This window comes from Anas platyrhynchos, chromosome 1 (genome assembly GCF_047663525.1).
Source record: "Anas platyrhynchos isolate ZD024472 breed Pekin duck chromosome 1, IASCAAS_PekinDuck_T2T, whole genome shotgun sequence".
NCBI lineage: Eukaryota > Metazoa > Chordata > Aves > Anseriformes > Anatidae > Anas > Anas platyrhynchos.
In genome coordinates this window covers 88742940-88768325 of record NC_092587.1, presented here as the reverse complement: position 1 = coordinate 88768325, position 25386 = coordinate 88742940, and the positions used below count along the sequence as shown (strand labels likewise).

The following is a 25386-nucleotide window of genomic DNA, read 5'->3' as shown; positions in this document are numbered from 1 at the left end:
AATAGATGAAAAGAATGATAAGAAGAAAAACATTTCCTTCAAAAAAAAAAAAAAGAAATCAAAGGAAAGGCTCTCTCCCACTTCTCTTCCAACTCTTCCATCTTTGGAAGCTTTCCTTGTAGTTCAGAGGCGCTAGACAAGTGAAGTTGTTCATCTGCAGTATCCCATTAAGTATCATCACTCGCAAGATGGGATGCAGTAAAACAGACTCAACAACAACCAGTGCTGTCCAGTATGAAACATACGTTTAACCACGGCAATCACTTCCACAGCAGACAACCAGCATGGATAAATTGAGCATATGGAAAAGCCTGGACTCGGTGATATCGGTTATTCTGCTAAATGCAGGAATTACCTCCACTGCAGTCAACATGCTGCCACTGCCGAGGACAGAATCTGGGCCAGCGGTGGTACCTGGTTATCGAGGCACACAACAGTAGGACAGAGTCTGGGTGTTTTTAAGCTAATACAAACCAGAGTGATTCCAATTTTACCGCCTGAAAATGGGAATTTTGTAGATCTAAACTGACATTTGTTCCTTGCCAAAATATTTTGCACTGGCACTTACTGTTGGAAAGGCCAGTTTTTGCCGACTGCCAAGAATTTACTAAAGCTCAGCCAAATTCTTCTGTTCTTAATTGAGCAAAATTCTCATTGTAGTTTTGCTTGATTAAGAAAAACAGGCCATGGTCTAATGCATGACTAACTGCCTAGGTTTATAAGTCTATAAGTTGAGAGCCATATAAAAATATCTAACAACTAGCAAGTTTTATACATGTTCTAGTTCTCATTAAAAAATAATGGGGTCGTCTATACATGTCAACTTGCCCATCTGTACAAGTGACCAGCTCCCCGGCTGCTGAATCTCACAAGCTTCTAATGTTGCTAATTGCCACATGGAAGCGATTAATTGAGTCACTTGAGAAAAATCTGTTCCAGATCATATGGGGTTTTCTTTACAATTGTGCAGGCCTGAATTACTGAACTCTAGGAAATATATATATAATATATAGTATAATTGATGCACAGGAACTGATAAGACACAAGTTTCTTTCTAGCAAGGAAAAATCTTCAACAATATTGCATTAACAATTTTGCATTTCCAAATTAAACATAATTAGGTTTGTCTTTTCTTCTGTAAGTTATCAGCATATTATGAACGCCACACCAGCGTTGTGTGGTTGCAATGTACTGATTTTTGCAAGTGGAAGGAAAGCAGGAATCTCTCCTCTTATTCCGGATCATTTGTCATGTCTTAGTCCTTTGAAGACAAGTTTATTTCAGCCATCACATTTAATCAAGATGAGGAGTTCATTCCAAACTAAAGGCGTAACAGCACGTAATCGTTAACATAATATCAAAAAAGAAAATAATTTTCAACTGACCAGTGTTAAGAGGCTCTGCCTCTTTTGGAAAATAAATACAAGTACAAGACAGGATAAAACAAGGTATAGCTATTAGTCATAGACAAAAGAAAGATAAAACAAGAAGGAATTCAGGAAAAGGAGACGCAGGGGAAGAAGTTAACAGCAGTTCTTAAAAGTGATTTATGAGTTTTGTACAAGCACACATTAGGAGAAAATCAAGTCCAGAGTGTAAATAGGCAAAAGACAAAACTGCCAAAAAATGAGATACACTGCATGTTGGGTTTGGGGCACCTTTGTTTCATTTTGTTTCTTGTGTTTTGTTGTTGCTCTTTTATTTTCATGGTGATTTTGATTACTGGTGCTGCCTTTTGGGGTGAAAAGAAGAAAAAGGAGTTCTGTTCTTTCAACATATATCTTTTTAAAGTAATCCTTCCAAATCTGCATTTAAAAGCAACAGCATTGCCTTGTACCAGTAATTTATACTATATTTTAAAAGATGAAAACTCTCCATAATTTTGCCTTCCTTCCTCTCTCTGAGGTGTTACTTTCAAAAGCCCGTGATGAAAAGTGTATCAAAAGAAAGAGCTACCCACTGCAAATCTGAATGCCAAGCAATCCCTCACCTTATGGGAGATCTTGGAGGGAGGAGGTTAGATTGCTCCTCCGCTGCAAGCAGAGAGCTGCAGAATCTCTGGTAGCTCAGCTAATGCCTTCACCTCTGCCCCTCAGCTCTCAGCTTTGCTCCAGGCACTTCTCGGCTGGAAACCAGACCCTGTGCTCCAGGGTCCCACGGGGTAGTGGTGTGACAGGGTTACGCCAGCACAAGCTGCCAACAGATGCAGTAATACCAGCAAAGCTGACTGGGTTTTCTGGTTTGTTTTTTGGGGGGAGAATTTTGAGGTTTGGGGGTGGGGTGTTGGTTTTTTTCCTGTATTTTTGTTGTTACTGCTTGTTTCATTTGCCTGCAAATGCACACGCGTGCATGTTCAGGCAGGGGCTGGCCATCCCCACGCACTGCTCAGGTCTGCTGGAATGGCTGCTTCCCAGTGCCTGGATGACCTCTAGCACAACCTGTGAGCCTGGGCCTTTAGGGAGCTCATTCCTGCAGGGTCTGATCAGCCTGTTACTTCATTTGTTTCATTTATTAAGGACTTTGCAACAGTTTTCAGGGAATACAGTTCAGCCCTAAAAGAAAAACATCTCTATAAACAAACTCAGAGCCTGTGGGCTATAATCATGTATTCTAGCTTAACTGCTTCTCTAGTATGGTTAAATAAGTCTTTCTCAAAGTATTTTAGAAGTATTTCTATTAAGAATACAAGATTTCCACTAACATCTGAAAATCTGTGTACGTTTCTTGACCTAGCACAAAACAAACTTTGACTAGGTACCGCATCCCAGAGTCAAACAAACAAAGCCAACCTCCATGTACTAAGCACTACTGACACTGCTCACAGCCATTCTGTTGTCTGGAGAAACAAAACTGTTTCCTTGCTAGTGAAATACCTGCCTGGTGGATTTATTTGTGAATCGGCTAAGCCATAGCGTGTAGGTAGCCATGAACCTTTCGTTCTGATGCTCAGCAGCAGGAATCTGGTGGAGAAAGTTAGCAGGGGAGAATATGATTTTATTCCAGTGTATTGACTTTTGTGACTCCAGATTTTCTAAAGTCTATCTTTGCTGCCTTAACCACATCACCCTGGGAACAGCTAGCAAATGCCTTAACCGCTCCTTTGAATAGATACAAGAAGAATTAGAGAAATACATATCGGCTTCAAAAAAAACAGAATTTTAAAACAAAAGGAGGACCAGGCAGGGAAAGCAGAGGCCTTAGTTGATTGACAATACAGGATTTAAAATCTTTCAGATCCTAATCCACGAAGGGATGTTTGCATCTGGCTCCATAATGGAGTCCACATGCCTGAATTAGATGCCTGGACTCCGTGCATGTGCGAAAGGGGAGTTAAGTGCCTCAGAGGAGGATTCACAAAAGCCACTGTTTGGGGAGCTGCCTAAACCAGCCAAATAGGAAAAGCTGAAGATCGCAGTTCGTCCTAAATCCTAGCTCTCTCGTGGTTGTAAGAGCCTTCTGCTGAATGAAGCACACAGACACAAGTCCCTCCGTGCTCAGCTCATCGCACATAATCCTCTTTTGAAGACGGGTGCCAAATTTTTTCTTCAAACCATGAGCAGATAGCAGCAGCTCAAGCAGATGCTTACTCAGGCTGTGGAAGAGGAGTTTCACTCCTTTCTTCAGCTAAGGGCACTGAAGTGCCCATTTCCTATCCCCAGACCCCCAGCAGGAGGTGGGTGGTGAGCTGGCACAGTGAGCAGCAGACCCCAGGGGGACAAAAGCCACAGGAGACTTGTCTCAAAGGACAGGAGGTGTTAGTGCGCTCCCTGCACCATATAAGGCTTGCACGCTGATCAGGGACTTGAATTTCCATTACAGACTAAAGTCCTTTAACTTCTCCCTTCAGCCCTATTTGTTTGTGTATCCCAACCCCATCTCTGCTCGTAACGGGGCCAGCTGCAGGCTGGTGCCCCCACCAGATCCAGCTGAGTGGCGGGGTAGCAGCAGGCTCTTCAGCCCACCACCGCTGGTGTAGTCCTCCTTCCTGGCCATGACATCGGTGAAGTGCAAGGGTTGGTTCCCACTGCAGACGTTTTGTAACAGGCAGCCAGGAGAGCTGAGCACTGACCTGCTTTATGGCCTTCGCTCCTGCTACTCTCACAGTTACTGCTCGTGGATCCAAAGGGCTGTGCTGAACATTGTGTGCTGTTTCTCTTGGAGGAGAGTTGTGAGACTTCAGCAAGTGATAGTATTTAGTCTTCCGTGCTTGGCTGTGATTTCCACTGGCTCTTGGTTGGTTTATTCCAAGGTGATAGATACAGTAATTTCAGGTCCTTTGAACTGCAGGATGTTGGATTGCATATCGGAAATAAATTCTGCCTCATGGCATCGTAGGGGTCTAATCCAAAGCACTTCAAGTCAAGGAGACACAATGGATTTACTTCTTTGATAAGAGAATCTCCCTCTAACTTGATTTATTTCTTATTTCACACAAATGTTTAAAAGACTATATTTTTCTGGATCCAGGATAAGTGCATTGGGGGCAGGGGGAAGCTCTGCATGTCTGTGAGTGCTTCAGAGACATTATTTTACCTTGCTGTGCTTTTGAGAGATTTTCCAAGCATTTACTATCAGTATTCACTGAATCAAACCTACGCAGAGTTCACAACTCAGGTTTTAAGCTTTTTGACGGTGTCATGCTCTTCTGATTTCTACACTTGCAGAGTTTCAGTCTTTGCTTGTCTACTCATTGACCACTCCAGTGAGTGTGCAGCCAAGTAGATTTGAACAAGCATTATTTCATACCTGCTGCACAAGAGGAAAAGGGAGGAGGTCCTTATGGGTAGATTTGTCTGGTGTGACATAGGGATGTATGTGTGCAGTTCAGCCACAGTGGCAGTGCAGAGCAATACGTTAGAGTTTTGGCAGTGCTTGCATGGAAGGAGCCAAATTAGGAAGAGATGTACATTGGTAGATCCACTGTCAACCATCCAGCAACTTCCAGCTTCATGTCAGCCCACAGATATGTCCCACAAAACAAAGGGTCTTTAAAAAAATGAACAGCCCAGTTTTTAAACCACTTTAACTGAATGAGTGCTTAACTGCGGTTATTGTCATCTTAGTCTTCATCTAGGCAAATAGAATAAAAATAAGAATTACCCATTTAGGGAGTAGGATCACGCGATAGCATCTGTTTGATTTGTGGGAATGGAACAGCGTCAGGTCATGACTAAGATCAGCACGTCCTAACAAATATGACAATATCTGCAGTATTTGACAATAAAATTGGAAAATAACTGTTGCTAAATAATTTTAAAACGTCCTTCACTGATTTCTATCTGGGTGACGTAGTCTAGTATGCTTAACCTTCTAAGGCAAGATAATTTCTTCCATTGTTTGAACAAAGGTAGGAGAAGTATGCAAAGGGCAGGAGTCTTTCAATGGTAATACCCTTCCAATAAAAATTCTCTAAGAGACAGGCAGTTTTTTTTCAAGAAAAATACTTTGCAAATATTTGTTATTGTTTTCCTGTCTCCCATGGACTGGAACTTTGGGGTTATGAGAAGATGTAAAGTTTGAACACAACAAAGAAAAATAAGGGAGAGAAGAGCTGATCTTTCCCTTGACAGGCTCATCAAAGCAGAGTGAAGGGATGTATTCTAAGTGGTAACAATTCACCTCCAAAAGCCTCTTGCTTTTATTTAGAAAGAAAAAAAAATCATGAAACAGCAATTGGATGAGAGCTAGGAAAACGCATTTTGTATACCATCAAAATAGGAAAATGAACAGGCAATGCTACGCTTTGCCATTTTCAGAAAGAGGCCGTCAAGCAAATATGGCAAGAAGGCAGAACTTAAAGGCCACAGGATTGCAACAGGAGTCATAGGGAAAAATAAACTGTTTCAAATGATTCAAGACAAATAATTCAGTCCCTCACAGATTTCTTGCTTTATAGTCCAAGAACTCCAGGACTGTTAAAGTAAATGCAGGCTGCAAAGGTGAGAGTATGATCACTACAAAGGTGCACATTAAATTAGGTTTCTCTGTAACAAAGGCTCCAATCCAAGAATGATTGTACCCAGAATTGCAGTCTTGGTGAGATTTCATGATTTTGATGCTGTGTTAGTGGTTAATGGATCCCATCTGGAACCCACTGGAAAACATACAAACTTAGCCAATATCCAAGAAGAGGAGAGAAACGGGTGGGAATTATACATGTAGGTCTAAACTTCTAAGAAACCCTTGTTTCCTCAGTGATAACAGAGAGTAAGACATACCCCTTCCTGACGAGCTGTCACCCCTACCTGTGTCAGGTACCCAACAGGTGCCAGGAGCCCTAAGTGCAGCCTTTTTTCACTGCAGGCAGCACCAGCGACTGGCTACAGCCTGAGGATCAGGAGAAATACAACAGCAGTTTCTGGCTACTTTTCCCCACTCTCCTCAGGTTTGGTGCCAAGCATGGCTTACCTAGTCTGAAAAGTCTAATATGAACGTATATTACACCTGCAGTCACCTATACTTCTTTAAATAATCTACATCTTTATTAGAGTAACCATTAACTTCCTTGTGACATCTGTAACAATCCACCACTGCAATTGACAAAAGCAGTTTTATAATCAGTATTTTCCTATCTATTGCCACTTTTGAGGAAGTGTGTTTAAGAAAAATACGTACTGTAGCACCTGCCTGTGCATTATTGATGTTAATGAATGGGATTTTTATAAACACATATAAGTTTTCCTAAACATATTGAGATCTACCAGCTCATGCAAGGTTCCCCTTCTAAGCAGTCTTTCCAGAGTCGTGAGGCAGTCTGCGCTAGCAGTCTGTGTTAGAATGAAACACATTGCCTGAGTTGATCCTTTCTGCCTCTTTAGGAATCATTGCACCTTCACAAATAACATTTTAATTTGCCTGCTTTTAGTACAATAACGGATCAAATGAGCAACTGAAAGTTCTCTGAGAGTAAAACTGGCAGTTAACCCTTAGAAAATTCCTTGCTGGTTAAGTTTGTGTGAAGATGCAGGTTACATGTAATTCAATTTAGTTGCCACAGCTGGGGACAGCCTCCTGCTCCCACCTTTGCCTACCCCCATGCACCAATCGACAGGGCATCTCGCGGGGTCACTTGAAAGCCCACCTCCCAAAGCAAGGCTGGCATCAGAGTGACGAGACAGCTGAGAAGGGAGACTGCCAAAGAAAGCCTGTAGCTATCTACCCACACCGTTTTGCAGCCAGTAACCCCCACAGCCCGCTATCAACACTTCGAGGTTCAGCCAGTCCCAGCACCGCACCAGAAGGGTGACCGGGGCTGATAAGGGGACAGGCAGCGCTGGGCTTTGATTGCTTTGTGCCACTGGGCCTGGTTTCCAGGCCTTTGCAGCCAGCTGCTGCACGGGGAGTCGGCACAGCCTGTCACTGAGGTGTCTCCACCACAGCTGCCTGCCACCAGGACCGCAGGCAAGCTGCCCAGAGGAGAGCATTAGGCAGGGGATTCAAGCGCGTGCCACGTGGCGGAGAACAGGAAAATGTATTCACAGGCAGGTATTTGCTAAATCCTACCTACAATTAATTCTAATCCCGTAATTAGAGTTGCATGCTTTTCTGCAAACATGCTCCTAAATCGGTCCTTCCTCCCCGCCCCGCGGCTGAGCAGTGCTGCATGCAAGCACATCCGCACCACAGGGCAAGGCAGGGCCACTTCTGCATGCCCTAAATCAGGAGCTTGGGGCTTTTGTTGCATCAGCAGGGCCCAGTGCCTGGGAGCCAGGGTGGTGGAGGTGCCCATCTCCTCCTGCCCAAAGTCACACAGAGCAGGAGATGGCTGCCTGGCTGCCTCCATGCGGGCTTGCAGCAGACTGGGTGCAGGGAGAAGGCAAAGGATGTGTGTGTTTTCACAGCCATGCACACACAAATATCTGCGTGCAGACAGGTGTTTTCATACGTATGTAGATACAGACACACGCACACAAATATACACTGTTTGAAAGTAAGGAACGGGACAAGCTGAATGGTGCCATTCGCACCCAGATGGATGGATCACCATCCAGCCCGAGCACATGTACTAGTCAATTTGGAAAAAGATCGGAGCAGAGACAGTTGCTTCATCTTTGGAAACAGATTTATAAACGGATAAATGAAGATATCTCCCCAGGCAGCGCAAGAAGGGATTGTATAATTACCACTGAAGCCAAAGGCAGTTATAGATTATAATCTGTTTTTACGATTAAGACATTTAGATGTTTTCACACTTCTCTAAGAAAGCAACTTGAGGCACCATTTTGAATTAAAAAACAGAAATAGCATCCATGACATATTGAATATTCCCCATCAGCAGCAGGTTTATGCATGTGTGCATTTTCAAATGTTCACTGTGACAATCCTTGACTGTCCTATGACTGTCTTAGATTTACTAAATACCACATGATAATCAGACACAGTTGTTAGACCTTGAGCAAAATGATTTAATTTATTTTTAACATACTGAACAATAGCTGTTCCTCAGCAACTCAAATGGAGCACAGACACTCAACACTACTTTGTTTCCTTGGAGGGGGCAGTGAAAAGGAGGCGGGGGGGGGGGGGAAATAAACAAACCTGATCTTTGTGGGAGAGTTTCACAAGAGACAAGAATGCAGGGCTGCATTTAACAAATCCCAGTTAGCCGTGATCTTTCCTCCCCACTGAGCACACAGGCACTTTAGGAAGATAAACTCTTCACCCACTAAGGAAGCAGGCATCGCCCCAGTGACACTGCAGACACTGTCAGAAGCCAAATGATGAAGGACAGTCTAAAACTGGCATGGAAGAAACATTTCTTCCTGGCAGTGTGACACAGCCCGCGCACAGGGTTGCTGTCTCCCCCAGCCCTTGTGCTCTCTACCACCGAAAATAAGATTAAATTGGTAGAGCTAGTCTCAATTTGTGTTATGGAACTTTGAGGGGAAATTTGTGCCAAGTTACATTTTGTTGCCCTCACTTTCTGTTTATATGTGGGTTGCAACTGAACATACAAAAAGAAAACCTCTAAATTAGGAGTTTAATTAGTTTGATTGCAAATTTGAAAACATCTGTTCAAATGACATAAAACCCTGCTTGGCACAGAAAGGCAGAAGAGTTTTCTTACCTTGAAGTGGTAATGTGTGTATTAAGTGGCACCCTAAGCACTGAGCAAACAAAATTCTTTGGCAAGCAGAAGGCTGTCAGTTTCTCCTAGCCCTGAAAATGCGAGTTGCCACTGAAACTCAATTTCTGTGCAGTACAATGCCTCCTCAAATCCATTCGGAAAGTATTCGGCAATACACAAATCTGTCCTTAAGGGAGTTAAGGACTAATGTTGCAGAGATTAATTTTAGCTGCAATTAAGTTTTGAAATCAAGTCTGAAAACTGCGGACAACAATGTGCTAGGAAGATCACTGCTCAAGTCACGTGCACATTACCATGGTGCTTCCAGGAAGGAGAAGCCCACGTACTTGACTTTTGACATAAAAAAGCATAAAAGCATTCCCCAGTCATAGTCACACCAGCCACTCACTGGTGCTGAGCAACCACAGGAATTAAAGGCTTTATGGCTGCTCTTTTTTTCTGTGAATTTTGTGAAAAAATTCTTAGAAGAAAGCTAGCTGGGTTAGAATTGGTTTACAGATGGGAAAGAAGATATACCCATTGATTTAATTTAATGCTTCAGAGCGGGTCGGGACATTAAAAGAAAAGTATAGGGATGCATGGGGAGTGCATGTGTTTGCAGGTGTAACACAGAGGTTTAAGGAACAATGTCATATAAACAGTATAGGCTATTTGTTACCAAAGTAACACTAAAAAGGAAAATAGAAAATGGCTATCACCTCTTGCAAGCTCTTTTTTGCCTCAGCCTGGGATGCCACATACCTCTGTCTGTGAGCTGGGAGCCAGGGAAATCCCTGCAGAGGGCTGCTGTGCATCTGGACCTGCCAGCACTCTGCCATGCAGCTGTGCTTCTCCTCGCTGGCTGGGCTACGTTGTTTGCTGCTGGCTTGGCACTCTGCTTCCCTGCGTGCCTCTGTGTGACAGGGAGAGACTTCAGTGAGGTTTGTGGGGTTCCAGGTGGGATCGGACACCCCAAGATAAGAGCCATCCCTGGGTACATCACTGTAATATTTGGTAATGCGATCAAGGATATCTAGGATACTCCAAAAGTAGCTATGTTCCTAAGCACTCTTGATCTCAAGCCAAAATCATCTCAGAGAACATAGCTTTTTGGCACCAAACGTTTTTAGTAGCACTCTTCTGGGCACAAACTCTCCAGAGTCACTGGGAGGCTCACTTTGCAAGTTTTCTGGTGCTCCTTTCCATGTGGAAACCCAAGTGCTGGCCTTCCATGCCCTCCGTGCAGCAGGGAGCGAGTCCCACAGCTTTAGGGAGCCCCCATGGAAAGGACCCCAGGGCTGAAGAGTTTGGGTCCCTGAGGTATGCTCATTGCGCCTTGTGCACCTTTGGGAAACACAGTACTTCACAGGCTGTGGAAAATTAAGCCAACAGAGCTAGCCCTGGGGCAAGCAGCTTCCAGGTTCTGAGACACTGGTAAGTTCTATTTAACCCGAAAATTGGTTGCAGAGCAGTCGCTTCCCTGTAACAACCGATTAATCAAGGTCTGGCTTCCACCCTTCGCAAGACCACCTATGATTTCAAGTCCCACGCAGACGGGCTTCACTCTTTCCATACATTCTTCACCCAATTAGGCTAAAACAGCCATTATTTCTTCACACTAATTTAAGAATTATGACTGCTGGTACATTTTGTTTTGTCTTCAGTTTCTGCTGACAAACACAAACAGCCAGAGGGAGATCCTTTCTAGTTTTCTCAGGAGAAAAGCTCTACCAAGGAGATTATTGAGAAATGTTCTCACTTGAGCTTTGCCCGTAAAACTGCGTATTTTTTTTTCCAGGGACTCTCTCTCACCCACAGAGAGCGCTACACGTGTTCACACACAAGCAGTTGAACATTGTGGTTTGGAATAATTTTCCTTTGCCCTCAAGTTGCTTGCCCCACCCTAGGTAAAGCAAAATATTTACTGTGTCTTAATCTGAACGATGGCAGCAAAATGACATGCCACACCACTTCTGCTGGAGCAGGAGAGACCTGTGCTGGGCTGTGCTTGAAGACACGGCAGCTTGTCCTCCCTCTTCTTCAGCCATTCAAACAGTTAAGGATTTACCTGCCATAAACACGTAGACACGTTCTCACTGCTTTCTGCCAGAAGCCCAGGAAAATCCTGTTCCAAAGTTAGCTTATCGCTCTGCTGACAGATACCTTTGAAAGCACTTTGGATCACACTACACCAATGCGTTTGGAGGCCATCCCAAAATTGTTGAGATATGGGTGAAGGGTGCGGGAAGTCTTACACTTTGGCTGCATCTTTAGCACGTATTTTTCTCCTCCTTGCTCTGATATTGTCCTTACTCTGTTGTCACTGCTATCGGTCTACTTTTGCTATTCATAAGCTCTGACAGACCTGTCCAATGTTTAGGATCTATACACTTCTTTTAAAAACAAAGACTAAGGTTTCCAGTAGCTTTTAGGCTTTTAAAGATGCTGATAGCTTCCTAGTGAGGTCTTCACACAACTAGAGAGCAGTGCATCCAGGCATTCAGAAACAAACTGCAGGGCAGAAAGAGACCTCCAGCTTCCCTGTCCAAGCACCCAAGGGACTTTGCAGAGAAGCCAAGCAGGATGAGAGACAACAAGCTGTGGCTCTGAAGACATCCCCAGGGATGCTTCGTGCTCCAGGTCAGGCTTGCCTTACCAGGACAGTCCCCAAGAGCTGTAGCCCATTATGGGGAGGCGGCGAGCAACAGCACACAGCTTCACCTCATTCCTCATCAAAGTTAATTTTGCCAGACCCCTTTCTCTGGGCTGCACGGCCAGCACCCAGCATGTCCATTGCCAGCTACCTGCAGCGGATCCCAAGCCCCAGACAGCGCGCGTGGGGCCGCCAGGAGACGCTGACCTCCTCCCACGAAGATGTCGGCCAAGTCCCATCTAGCCCGAGGTCGTTCAGTAAATAAACCCCCACCTTCCACCTCACAGGCACCGGCCCCGGCCAAAGTCAATAGATTAGAAGCAATCTGTCGTTTCCAGGCCACACTGTTTTGGTTATGACGAGTGAAAAAAAAAAAATTTTTTAAAGGAAACGCAGATGCAGTGAGGTCACCTCATTTTCTGGAGCCTTCCTATCTCTCCAAGCTCTTGCCTGATTGCCCTCAAAATTTCCACGCACGCACACAGAAACATCCCCTGTGCCTGTAAAGCTGCAGGTGCGTTGCATTAGGCTTGGCAGGGCCGGGGGCTCGGTGGCAAGCACGGGAGGTTTGGTTTTCTCTCCTCTGTGGGGAGACTGGTGTCTCCCCGTAGGAATTTTTTTCAATTACTTCAAATAGCTCCCACTTGCGCACAAAAACCACATCTTGCTATACAAACAAAGAGAAAAATTAAATCTGAAGGAATTTTACCTATTTCCCTCTTCACTTATTCCACTGAAGCAATTTATTTTTTTAAAAAGAAAAAAAAGGAAAAAGCTGGCCACCAGAACAGCAAAGTAGCAAGGCACTAATTTAATAACCTCATTCTTCAAAGTCCACCCTGCCCCCTCATACTTCTAGGCTTTAACAACAGCCCCAAACTATCCAACACCTTCTGTTGTTTTTCTTCCCAAGGTTTCACCGCATTTCTCTCCCCACACAAGCGGTGCTTTTCCTCCACAACACAGGGAAAGCTCTCCAGCAGCTGGGATTTTCCCTCCACATTGAGGCAGGTGTTACCCTACAGGCAGCCGAGGCTTTAGCCAGTGTTTAGGTCTGGTGAAGAAAGGAATATAGAAAAGCTGACAGAAGAGACCCCAAAGAGGTCACTTGGGGATGAAGGGCGCTCAAGCTGTGGGGCAGGGACGCCGCGTACCTCACGCCCATCCCTTCACCACACGGCAAAGCACCGAGCCGGGGGCGAAGACCCACACAGACCTCACTGGAGATGAAGTCCGTGCTGAAATGCTTTGCTGACCGAGGGCGAGCGGCTGCCCTTTGGGGTCTGGGTGCCCCTGTGGGCTCGGCTCCGCGTCCCGTCGCCACACGGCGCTGCTGGGCGGGAAGCGAGCGGCGGGCGGGCCGCCGTGTGGCGCGCGCTCCACCCAGCGGCTGCGGGCAGCACACCGTGGGGTCGGTGCCGGGTCCTGATAGGAAAACATCAACTTTCTGCCGGTTGTTTTAACAACAGTGATGTTACAACATCTGTGGGGAGAAAGCCTCTTGAAAAACGCAAATAGGAAAACGGTGGGATAACAGTATCCTGCACCGTTTAAATTTACCCTCCCTCAATAACAATCACATCCAAATTTCCTTTGAGCTATTAGAGTTCACAGAACAAAGTGAGGGAGAGATGTTTTAAAAGATGAACAAGCCTTTCCCTAAATGCTCTGCTAAGGCAAACTACTGGGGAACTCAGAGCAGGAGCAGAACACACGAACTGAGTGAGATATCACCACCAGGTCCATAACCCTCACAACCCCAGAGAGACAAGGCTTCTCTGATGGCCAGTGCCAGCACTCCTGGTACTTGCACTGAGCCCTACAGTGTCGAGCAGGGACAACACCAGACAACCCCTGAGGGCCCGATGCCTGCAGCACCCCACGAGCTCACCCCCAGTTGCAGCTGCTCACACACTCTCCCCTCACCTGGGCACTCCGTGCTTCCCGCCATCCAGGCCCACAGTGCTAGCTTGAGGTGATGAACCAAGCCTTACATAAAACAATTTCCTGCCAACTGTGGGTTTTACTGTTTTTTTTTTTTTTTTCCACAGGTGATGGCCGTGCTGCTGGTCCCCGTGCAGCTACTGGCGGTGGCTGTCGCCATTTACCTACAGCTGGTGAGGTCCACTCAGGGCGGCGCCTACTATGGCATCAAGCAGCTGCCACCCCAGGTGCCCCAGTACCAAGCCCTCGGACAACAAGTACCTCACATGCCGCTGGGCAAAGAAGGCATCCCGATGCAGCACATGGGCAAGGAGGTGCCACACATGCAGTACGGCAAGGAGTATCCCCACCTGCCTCAGTACATGAAGGAGGTGCCACAGGTGCCTCTGCTTGGCAAGGACATGGCTCCTAAGAAAGAAAAAGGTAAGCGGGCCCCTCATCAGCCCTGCATGGGGACACACATGGCTGCCCATGGCAGTGTTTGCCCATAGGTGAACGGGCTGCTGCTGGCTGGATGTAGCGTAGATTTGCTCTTTTGACTCTTGAAGTCATCTTTCTGTAGGTTATCTGTGGGACTAACATGTTGAACATACAGGGTGTTGCTGCTCAAGTCTGCACAAACGAGCACTTTCAGAATTCAGTAAAAGAAGTTTGGAAAGTACTAGAATATTTAAGAAAGCAACTAAAAATGTCCAGACCTGTAATGTCCAGTGTCATACAATCCTTGTGGGCACAGCAAGTGTATGTGCAGCCTCAGCCCAGCCAGTTAACTTTCTGCCTTTCTAAAGGTCCAGAGTAATCACAGCTTCCACTGGCTTCAGTGGGAAATGGAGGATTTCAGGGCCTGTTTTTGGAGTGCCTAAACAAGCACGACTCACTGTAGTAAAACCAATCTGTCTTGTAAGCAAAGGTTTTCTACATACATAAAATGCAAAATGTGCAGAGAGAGAGGGTTTCTGCCTCTCAGAGAACAGTCAATTCCCTTGCCCTGAAACCTCATCTGTCTCCTTCCCCCATATCCCAAAGCTCTCACTTCTTCAATTTTAGAGCAGGAGAGAACCAGACTTTCCACTACATGCAGAAGTCTGCAGCTTGAAAAGCAACCACCCCCCAGCACAACCGCTCCCAGGCAGCATCTCCCTCACCTCAACCTGAAATGCCAAATGGTCACACACAAACAAAAACGTGGTTTGGGACCATAAAAGCTTTTTGTGAAGTGTTTAGAGGGAGATCTAATTAGCCATGGCTATGCCAAAAACTTTTGAGAGCTTAGCAATGCCAGGTAAGGCTGTAGGTTTCCAGTAAGATTTTAATGTGAACTAAAGCCTTGTTGAAAAGGCAAGTCATACCAGACTTAAACTTTTTACTGTTTCAACCTTATTTTAATGATGTTAATCAAGGAATTCTTGCTAATGTAAGCCCCTACAACAAGCAGGGCCCCTCCAACAAGTTACTTCACCTCTTAAGGGTGAAGTACTCCTATCGCATGAACACACTGAGCAGCTCCTGCGTTCCTCGTAAACTCATACAGCAATATGGGACAATAGGCAGATTTCACTGCTTAATATCATATACATGGAAACACTACCAAATGGCTTTTACGTGACAAAAAATAAGCGAAGAGGATGCAAAACAAGTATTTCATATAAACAGAAATAAACACGCAAGTTTGGGGTATGCAAAACAGCAAGAACATCCTCTTAATTACAAACATCAGCCAGTAATTTTCTGGCCAGTTCAATTTTTCCACCTACCACAAAAACAAGAGGTACCATAAGAAGCACATTCAGTTTAAAATTACCTTTGTGTTTTTCAAGAGATGCGATTACATTCACCTTTTTTCTCTATTTTCCCCCCCCCCCTTCCCTATTTCTTTCCTCCCCAACCCAGAAATGCCTGTGCGCAGCTTGAGGGGTGAGCAAGGTCCCCCTGGTGAGCCTGGACCAAGAGGGCCACCAGGGCCACCAGGATTACCAGGTCACGGCGTGCCAGGAGCCAAAGGAAAACCAGGTCCACAAGGATATCCAGGAATTGGGAAGCCGGGTTTGCCAGGGATGCCTGGGAAACCAGGGGTGATGGGGCCACCAGGGCCAAGAGGGGAGATGGGACCGAAGGGGGAGGTCGGGCCCATGGGGATACCGGGGCCACAGGGACCACCGGGACCTCACGGGCTTCCAGGAATAGGGAAAGCGGGTGCTCCAGGGCTGCAGGGACAGCCAGGACCTAAGGGTGAACCTGGGATGAAGGGGCCCCCAGGGGTCCCCGGGATCCCTGGTCCAAAAGGGGAGAAGGGTGTTGGGATCCCGGGTTTGCCAGGACTGAAGGGCCCGCCCGGGCTGCCCGGCCCCCCTGGCCCTGTGGGTCTGCCAGGGGTCGGCAAGCCGGGGATGGTGGGGTTCCCAGGACCGCAGGGTCCCCTAGGCAAGCCTGGCCCACCAGGCGAGCTGGGGCCACAGGGACCCCCGGGGGTCCCTGGGATGCAAGGCCCTCCCGGCGTGCCTGGGGTTGGCAAACCCGGCCAAGACGGCATCCCTGGCCAGCCGGGCTTCCCGGGTGGCAAAGGGGAGCAAGGCTTGCCAGGCCTGCCGGGGCCCCCTGGCCTCCCCGGGGTTGGGAAGCCGGGCTTCCCCGGGCCCAAAGGTGAGCGTGGGGTGGGCGGCCTGCCCGGCCCCCTGGGGCCCAAGGGGGAAAAAGGGCACGTGGGGCCACCCGGCATGGGGGGGCCCCCGGGAGAGCCGGGCCAACCAGGCCTGCCAGGCATCATGGGCCCCCCCGGTGCTGCGGGCTTCCCGGGACCCAAGGGAGAAGGCGGCGCCGTGGGGCCACCGGGACCAGTGGGCCCCAAGGGTGAACCCGGCTTGCAGGGGTTCCCCGGGAAGCCAGGTTTCCCCGGGGAAGTGGGAGCCCCCGGGCTGCGGGGGCTGCCGGGCCCCACGGGGCCCAAGGGGGAAGCCGGGCACAAGGGCTTGCCGGGGCTGCCGGGCGTCCCGGGGCTCGTGGGGCCGAAGGGCGAGCCGGGGCTGCCCGGCGCCCAGGGGCTTCAGGGCCCCTCGGGGATCCCAGGCATTGCAGGGCCCAGCGGCCCCATCGGCCCCCCAGGGCTGCCTGGGGCCAAGGGGGAGCCCGGCCAGCCCGGCCCCCCCGGCTTCCCTGGCATGGGCAAACCTGGGGCCGCGGGGCTGCAGGGCCCCCCGGGAAAGCCCGGGGCGCTGGGACCCCCCGGCCAGCCCGGCCTCCAGGGGCCCCCCGGCCCTCCCGGGCCCCCTGGCCCCCCAGTGATCATCCCCCCAACTCCGCCGGCCGTGGGACAGTACCTGCCCGAGGTGGGGCCGGGGATAGATGGCGTCAAGCCCCCGTACGGCTACGCGGGCAAGAAGGGCAAGGCCGCCGGTGCCGTCTACGAGATGCCCGCGTTCACGGCGGAGCTCCTCACCCCCTTCCCCCGGGTCGGCGTGCCCGTGAAGTTCGACAAACTCCTCTACAACGGCCGGCAGAACTACAACCCCGCCACAGGGATCTTCACCTGCGAGATCCCCGGGATCTACTACTTCGCCTACCACGTTCACTGTAAAGGGGCCAGCGTCTGGGTGGCTTTGTTCAAGAACAACGAGCCGCTGATGTACACCTACGACGAGTACAAGAAGGGCTTCCTGGACCAAGCCTCCGGGAGTGCCGTTGTTCAGCTGATGCACGGAGACAAGGTTTACGTTCAGATGCCATCCGAACAGGCAGCAGGACTCTATGCTGGGCAATACGTGCATTCGTCTTTTTCAGGATATTTATTGTATCCCATGTAAAAACAAAAACCAGACAGTCACACACACACATACAAATCTAAACCTTTCTTCTCCGCTTAAAACTCTTATACCATGAAAGATGCATTTAATGACTGTTTCGGACCATCTTGTACAAAAAAAAAAATACAAAGTTTAACATTATGCACAGCTAGATATAAAAAAAAAAAAAAGTGTGGTGAACATATTTAAAGGTGTGTATCAGGTTCATAAACAGTCATTTTGCACCCAAGGGGGACATATTAGCTGTACATTATATATTTCTGTGACGCCATGCTTCATTTCATTCACAATAATGCAATACTAAGGTTCAAATCAGTTTACGTCACTCTCCTGTTGCATATTTAATTGATGCATTGATCATAGTTATGAGATGAAAAACAGTGACTGAAAACATAGTAGGTCAATCTCAAATTACATGGAAAAATTGAGTGGCTTTTTACTTGTTTGGGGGGGTTTCGGTGGTGGGTTGGTTTTGTTTTGTTTTGTGGGGGTTGCTTTTTTTTTTTTTTTTTTTTGACAGAAGGGCTGCCAGACAGGCAGAGGTTCTTTTAGCTGGAGATCTTTATTTCTCTTCCCGTGTAAGATATTCCTGCAGGTATTTGATTTGTTTTCCTAAACAATTTGTTTATTATGGAAAAGGACTAGTGATGGCATAACCATTCCCTGAGAGCTTTCTCTGGGCGTTTCTGGACTCAGAAGGGTGCCTGACTCCAGTGGGCACTGGGTTCACCTCCAAATGCCAGAGCATCCAAAAAGCCTCCATCTGCATTTGCACTGTTGAAGCAGATGAGGTAGATCACACAAAATTTAAAGTCTTCCTATGGGCTTTATGCCACGTGATTAAGACATCTTGGCTGACATGTGGCAATGCAGCAGGGTGGTATAAATTTGCTCCAATTCCTGTATTCATGCTAAAAACCTGCAGTCTGTCTGGCTTGTAATAAGATACAGGTATTCTGCCACTCAGCCAAAATTAAATCAGTTTACTCTTTGATGACTAGGCAAAGCAGAAGTAGCTCTGCTTGCTAATTAACTAATTCATTGTCTGAGATCAATCAGTAACTTTACCAGCAATACTGACCATAAAAATTTATCCAACAACTTCACTTTACATAAAAGCTGATTTCCAATCCTTATTTATGTGTTACCAATTGTCTAGGAGAATCTGCAGAGGCCTCAATCTTTTCTGTATGTGGGGAAAAGCAACTTTTATGCAAGAACTGTCTGTTCATCAATGGTGCTAATCTCACCTCAAGAGTATTAATTTAAAAATGACAGTGTCCTTTTCTGTGTTTCCCTGTACAGTGCTGCACATCACACACTTACGTTAGTTGAAAGAGTCAAATACTCCTCACTTCTTCCATGTCTTAGCTAATGCTACTGCTTTTGATTCAAAAATGAACTAGATTTTTCATGCAGAACTAAAATTGGATTTAACTGGCATTACTGTTATTTAAGTGCAGAGTTTAATGCAGTCTAACATTGACTAAGGACTCCAGTGATATAATGTGGTGCTTTATCTCAGAAATTTTATGGAACGTTGGCAGGAACGGACGGACAGCTTACCAGGCATTGGTGACTTGGGTATGTTTCCAGAATATATGAGATATGTCAAAAGCAAATAATTTTGTATTTAAAATTTTTGTACTGATTTGAAAAAAAATATCTTATTAAATATCTTTAAAAAAAATCCTCTCTTCATTAGAATGAACATTCAAGCCACAAAATACATGTATCAGACTACAAGGACCCTCTGAAGCCACTGACAACATGATATGAAAAAACAAATCTATATATAATTATGTAGATTTTTCTTTGTTTCCTCCCTGCTGACAAGACTTACCTTAACTCCCTGAGAGGAAGGCATTGTCCTATCGTTGCATTTAGCAGGAGGCAGCAGCTGTGGACCCAGAGGAATCTGGGGTGCAAGAGGCTCCCACGAGGGCAATGGCACATTCCTAGTGCACTACACAGAGCAAGGGTTTGGCAAGGAGCAGGTGTTATGGACTGGGGACAGCAGCGTGTGTAGGAGTGCAGCTGAAAAAGGCACAGGGGGCAGGATGTGGGGAAGCTGAAAATTCAAATAGCTATGAGATGCGTTGTTGGGTGGTTGCACTCAGCCAAAAAGCCAAAGTTGGCTGTGGGCTTCCCAGGCTTCAAGACACCTGTTATAGCCCCAGCTCTCCTGATCATTTGAGAACAGCTTCTCCCATTCTGCTGATCTCCTCATGACCCATTTTTTCTCCTGTGGCAAAAAGCTGGTGTGAAAGTGGCAACCAGTTTGTCACTGACTAGCTCAGTGATGATCTGTCGCTCCACTGCAGAGAGTGGATTGCAGCCGATGGTCTCTCCTCAAAGACAGGCATTTCCTCCAAGCTGGTGAACTCCTGAAAGGTCAATATCAAAACGAATGCATTGAATACCCACCACTTGGGGCAGGCAACTGTTTTAAATTGCCCTCAGACTCCCTGAGGCTGCTGGCTAAGCAGGTCCCTGCTCCCCATCATCTCATTTTCACTGCACAGGAGGAAAGAGAAAAGACGACATGAGTGAAGTACTGAAATCAGTGTTGATTCTTCCAATCTAAAGTCCTTCATCACACACATCTTCCTAGTTAAACATCTATCTTAGCATTCCCCTGAAAGAAGAGAGTACGGCTGTAAAGATTATAAAGCCACCAAACAATGTCAGGAGGATGCTCGTCTTGACGTTGCCCACAAATACCACGTCCCAGCTGTGATTTTCATGAGTCAAGAGTGATATTTCTACCTGCAGCACAGTTCAGGTACTGCACCTAGGCTCAAAAAAATTCACCCGTTTACCCTACTAACCACAGTAGTCCATTTTGAAACTCGATGCCCCATCTGACAATCCCTTATTTACTTTACACAGCACTAATAATGGGCTTGGGCACACACACGGCATGAGCCTTACAAAAATAAGCTTGAGGGCAGCATCTTTAACACAATTTATTCACAGAAAAATATTTTTTTTCCATTTGTAGCATTCAAAATTTCACTTGAAAAACTCTAAGAATGTCTTCAAAATACAGTTGGCACTTTAAAGGCATATAAAACTTAAGAAAAATGGCAAATAAAATAATTACCTACACCAGAAACCGACGTCGAGCTTTCTAATGTTCTTAAAAATCAGACTCCGCTTAAAAGTTAAGGTGTTGTATTACCTGCCAGGGCACTGTTAAAAAGAGAAACATGGCGTAGGATACAAGAAATACCATACACTAATTATTAAACACCAACATTGTGATTCTGCATTATTCTCAACACAGAGCCACTGGAACATGGTTTTGTTTTAAGCACTCTTTTAATCTTTCAAGCACTCTCAAATTCATATTTAGTGCAATAATTTCTCACCTTCCTTCTTACATCATATCTCAGAACTTCCCTTAATTATTACAGTAGAGGAAAAGATACCGACAAAAACAAACAGGCACCCTAAAAGTCTGAGCCAAACAGAACTTTGGCTGATGCAAGTCACCTGGCTGTGTGTGTGTGTCTGTGTGTACGTGTTGGTACTTTAGAGCTGGGTCTTTCTGATGGTGGAGCATTATTGTACAGGGGGGCAGATAAAATGCAGGAGCACGTCTGCTGCAAGATGCTGCTGGCTTGAATTTCAGCAGACTGCTGGAGAATGTGAAGGGAGGAAGCAATGGTGAAACCATCTGCAACTGATACAGAAATACACTTCACATAAGGTACCTGGCACCTACATAGTTATGCTGTTACCAGACATGGAAATAAGGCCTGCAGCAACCTGGGATTTAAACGTGGCAGCTTCACCACTGATGATGTGATCAACGTAATGGGCAGCTAGTACAATAACATTTCAGTGCAGAACCCTTGCCTTTAGGAATGACAAAAATGGGAAGAGAAAATCTTAATATCAACTCATTCTCAAAGAGATTGAAATAGTCAGAGTAAGCATTATTGCTTTTTTATTATTATTATTTCTTTTTTAATTAATAAAGTCCCAAGCCTAATCTTTAGTATTGCAAGCTACTTTTGAAAACCTGTGCCCAGATAAAATAGACACCATGATCTGTAGACATTACTGACGGAGTACACAGCGTTATTCCTGCCTACATCAAGTCCGTGTAAAAGCAGTAACTGTTCTCAAGGCAGAACAGCACAAAACAACCTCATGAAGTGAGGCTGACAAAGCAGTGCTAGCATACACAGAACCCTACCAAAACATCTTACAGGGGAAAACCAATGAATCAGGTAGCTCACAGCTTATTATTGAAGATAAGAGCTGGTGGCCAGCAGGCTGTGCTTTCAAAAAACACTGCCCTACGGTTTATCAATAGCGTTAACTCTTGGCTCAGGCCTGAGCAAACAGGCCTGGCTCTAACCTTTACTGAGTCACCCTCCTGTGAGGGCAACCTCAGCCTACACTGACTCAAACTTTCCTGCAGGAGAAAAAGAAGCGGGGAAAAAACATCCACAGGAGTACTGTTTAATTGCCAAAAAGAGAAAGATATTCAAGTGGGGAGACTTACTAAAAAGAAATAAGCAGGAGCAGCTGATAGGGATATATGCCGGTAGACAGCACACTAATCACATGGAAAACAACAAACACAGCCAGCACCATCACAAGAACCAGACACTGCACAGAGATGGCAAACGCAACAGCTCTCCTGGACAGAAGTCCTTGCAGTCAGCGTGGTGTGGGATGTCAGGTGGACGAGCCCATACCCTGGTATCCAGTCCACAGCAGCGGGGCACCCCACAACACTTGGGGGAGCCAGGGCTGGCTCTGGGAGCAACCCCAGGTTCCTAGGGGGGATGCACCCACCTCTGCCTGGCTCTGCCCTCGGCACAGTGAGACATCTGCTAGGGGCTTCCATGCAAAGAAAGGTCAGTGTTGTGAGCTTTATGAAAAACCTTGCCTTGGATTTTTGTTTTCCTGGGGAGTTGCTGTTGTCAGTAGTTTAAATCGCTGCAGGTCTGGTGCTATACAGTCATGTACAAAACTTACTAACTGAAATAATCATGAGAAATACATTATGGTAGAGCTAAAAATAGTAGTATCACTGCCTTCTGGTGCATAACCCTACCTATTCCTGTTCAGATTTTTAAGCAGAGCCCTTCTCAAAGCCTCAGAAATGTGCCTGTTAAAAGGGGACGGGGGAAGGCTATACACAAGAATAACTGAGTAAGACTCCTTCCACCACCTTGTGAAGAAATTCTGGTTTCCCACACTTCTGCCAGGACAGACACCTGCCCCGCTGCCCCCAGCACCTCTGGCATGCCCCTCCCCTCCCTGCACCCAGCTGGACAAGGACTGACCCCACACAGGATCACTTGAGGTGGCTGAACTGCCACACTCATGGCACTGCCTGTACCACAAGGGGGATGCAGATTTTAATGACATCCTCAGTTATTTTGAATGCATCCAATTTGCTTGAAACCAAACAGAAGTCAGGAGTCATTAAGTGAAAATACCATGCAGCAAAAGGCACCTCTTCTTTGGGTGAGGTTTGCCTGCAAGTCATGCTGCACTCAGCAATTCCCAACTGCAGAACCAAAGTGCTAAAGAAAAAGATGAGAACTACAGGCAGTTTTCAGATACCTATTGCACGCTGCAAGAGAAATGGGAAAAGGATGAGACTGATCTCTGGTCACTCTGACTCTGATTCTGGTCATGCTTACTCTTCTATGTTGCTGTTCAGTACACTTGTAATCCTCAGCTCCTGAAAAAGATGATACTGTGCTCATGATTTTTTTTCTACCAACATTGAAGAGGTGTTTTTTGTTTTGTTTGTTTGTCTGTTTTGTTTGTGGTTTTTTTTTGGAAGCAGACTTTTGTGCTTTCTTTAGGTGTGATTGATCAAGATAACCAAAAAATCTTCAAACAAACCTGACGAAATAAAGAAGATAAACATGTATATATATCCTATGAAAGAATTAGAATGGCATTTCACTTTTTCAGTTAATCTTTGATAGTTGTCAAGGTCATTCCCTAACAAATTTAACTAATTCAGCAGGCCTGTCTGAGACAAAAATCAATACAGGAAATGTAACCATCCCATTAAGTACTTTCATAAAATCCCATGTAAATTCCCACTGCTAATTTAGTTCAGCCACTTTCTTTAAATCTAAAAGTAAAAATGGAAAAGATTAGCAGAAGCCAAATGATAATTCAGCTGATGTACATCTTGAACGTTCCCCAGCATGCTCCACTATCAAAAATAAGAACAGTTGTTCACATTGATGCATTTCAAAGTCGGATATTCACTACAGCATGTGAAAAAGGGGATTATGCTAGTCTGGAAAAATTATCTTGATACTTGACAAGTGAACAGGAAGATACACTCTGCATCTCTGTCCCAGCTCACATTCCTTTTGTGGTTTGCAGGAAGTAACAGACAAGTAATTAAGACAAATCTTCAGTCTTCAAACTCCCTTTTTTCTAAGAGAAGTCAAAACTTGTAAAATTTATTGGAAGCACAGCACAGGGTGTATGTTTTTCCATAAACTGGATACAACACAAGCATTGTCAATACCAACAAATCCACAAATCAGACCAAAGGGTATTCACCTTTGGCACATGCAGACAGCAGTTCAGAGTAGATGACCAATGCAGGCTGTGGCTTCTTCACTGAAGATGATGTTCTCTGCTCAGGAGTAGGACAGGCTTAAGCCTGTGTGCTCTGTATGTTTCCCCTTCTCCCAGACACGGTAATGATTTATAGGCATTGTTTTTAAAGCCACTTTCAGATTACAAGAGATTCAAGACTTTACATCCATTACCTAAACGCTCTTCGCAGTCTCTTGACAGTGTAACCTTTTTGGAGGACAATGTTAGAAAGGAAGATATTCCAGAGAATTAAACAGTTGGAAAAAGTTCTTGCTGATAAATAAGTCATGTGGATCACATTTTTTTTTTCTATATCCCTGATACTTTCAGCTGAAAGTGTCATGTTTTTCCCCAGTATTAAATAACTTCACAGAAATTCAGTTCTCTGTTTGCAACAGTCCATTATCCTCAGGCTTAGAAGAAGCTTCTGCCTTGTGAGGTTTCTGTGCTCCTTTTAAACAGTAAACAGTTATGTTGCACTTAAAAAATAAAAGTGTCATACAAAAAAATAAAATTTTTTTGAATCTTGAAAATAGTGATTGTTCTTCATATTTTCCATCTTTCATGTCAAATTGACCACGAAGTTCTTGTCTATAAGCTTCTTCAAAAATTTCTGCTCAGCGCTGATGTCATGGTATTCATTCTAAAGAGATGTGAGGGAATAATAATTAAAAAAATTAAATTCAACTTATTACCAGAAGCACCACTTTATTGCTCTTTCCTTCTAATTACTTGTGTTGCTTGGAAGATGCTAAGAGCAGGAAGCAGGGAAAAGACTTCTTAGATTGGCTGTAGTACGGTCTCCCAAGAAAACAGGTGAGTGAACCCAGTGCTCAAAACTAGACTAGACTTTCTATTAGGACACAAACCAAACCCGTAGGACAGAAGCCCTTCCTTTACCAACTCTCCCAGCTCCTCCCTGGGCTTATAGGCAACAGCAGTATAACGACATTTTCTGACTGCTTATGTTGTAAATGAGTAATTCTCAAAGCTCAACCCAGGTTCTCAAAGAGCACACGAGACATTTGTAGCTTGAATGTGTCCTGCCAGTCAGCTCTAACAAGCCCAAACCAATCTATTTTCAGTGCTCTCTCATGCAGGGCCCCAGATAATCAAGAGACCACTGAGGTTAGTAGAGGACAGAACAAGGAAATCCAAAACATCCCCTGGGGACTACAGGGAATTCAAAGAACCTCATGCTTCAGGTAAGCTTACTGGACACAGAATCCAAAAAAAAATTAAGATGAATTCAGTGTAAATGCTTCTGTTTCAAGTTCTCAGATTTTAGGGAAGTTATAGATGTCTATTCAACTAGTGATCAACCT

At 45.7% G+C, this 25386-nt stretch overlaps 2 protein-coding genes and 1 long non-coding RNA gene across 17 annotated transcripts in view; 1 reads left to right on the top strand and 2 right to left on the bottom strand.

Moving 5' to 3' along the window:
• COL8A1 (collagen type VIII alpha 1 chain) overlaps window positions 1-17781 on the top strand; it is an 85992-nt gene extending 68211 nt beyond the window's left edge. For both annotated transcript variants that reach the window (XM_038182379.2, XM_027449549.3), the window contains 2 exons: window positions 13772-14087; window positions 15555-17781. In XM_038182379.2, the coding sequence (XP_038038307.1) occupies window positions 13775-14087; window positions 15555-17461 (2220 nt within the window). In that variant the 5' untranslated portion in view covers window positions 13772-13774 and the 3' untranslated portion in view covers window positions 17462-17781. The remainder of the gene's footprint in view (window positions 1-13771; window positions 14088-15554) is intronic.
• Window positions 8243-13491, bottom strand: LOC139998653 (uncharacterized). Its single transcript, XR_011803353.1, has 4 exons — window positions 12937-13491; window positions 10993-11135; window positions 9830-9980; window positions 8243-8703 (listed from the first exon to the last, which is right to left on the bottom strand). It is a non-coding gene; the product is annotated as an uncharacterized lncRNA (long non-coding RNA).
• A 2631-nt stretch (window positions 17782-20412) lies between the features above and the next one.
• ST3GAL6 (ST3 beta-galactoside alpha-2,3-sialyltransferase 6) overlaps window positions 20413-25386 on the bottom strand; it is a 51936-nt gene continuing 46962 nt past the window's right edge. For all 14 annotated transcript variants that reach the window (XM_013102044.5, XM_072023187.1, XM_072023161.1 and 11 more), the window contains one exon: window positions 20413-24704. In XM_013102044.5, coding sequence (XP_012957498.1) covers window positions 24624-24704 — 81 coding nt within the window. In that variant the 3' untranslated portion in view covers window positions 20413-24623. The remainder of the gene's footprint in view (window positions 24705-25386) is intronic.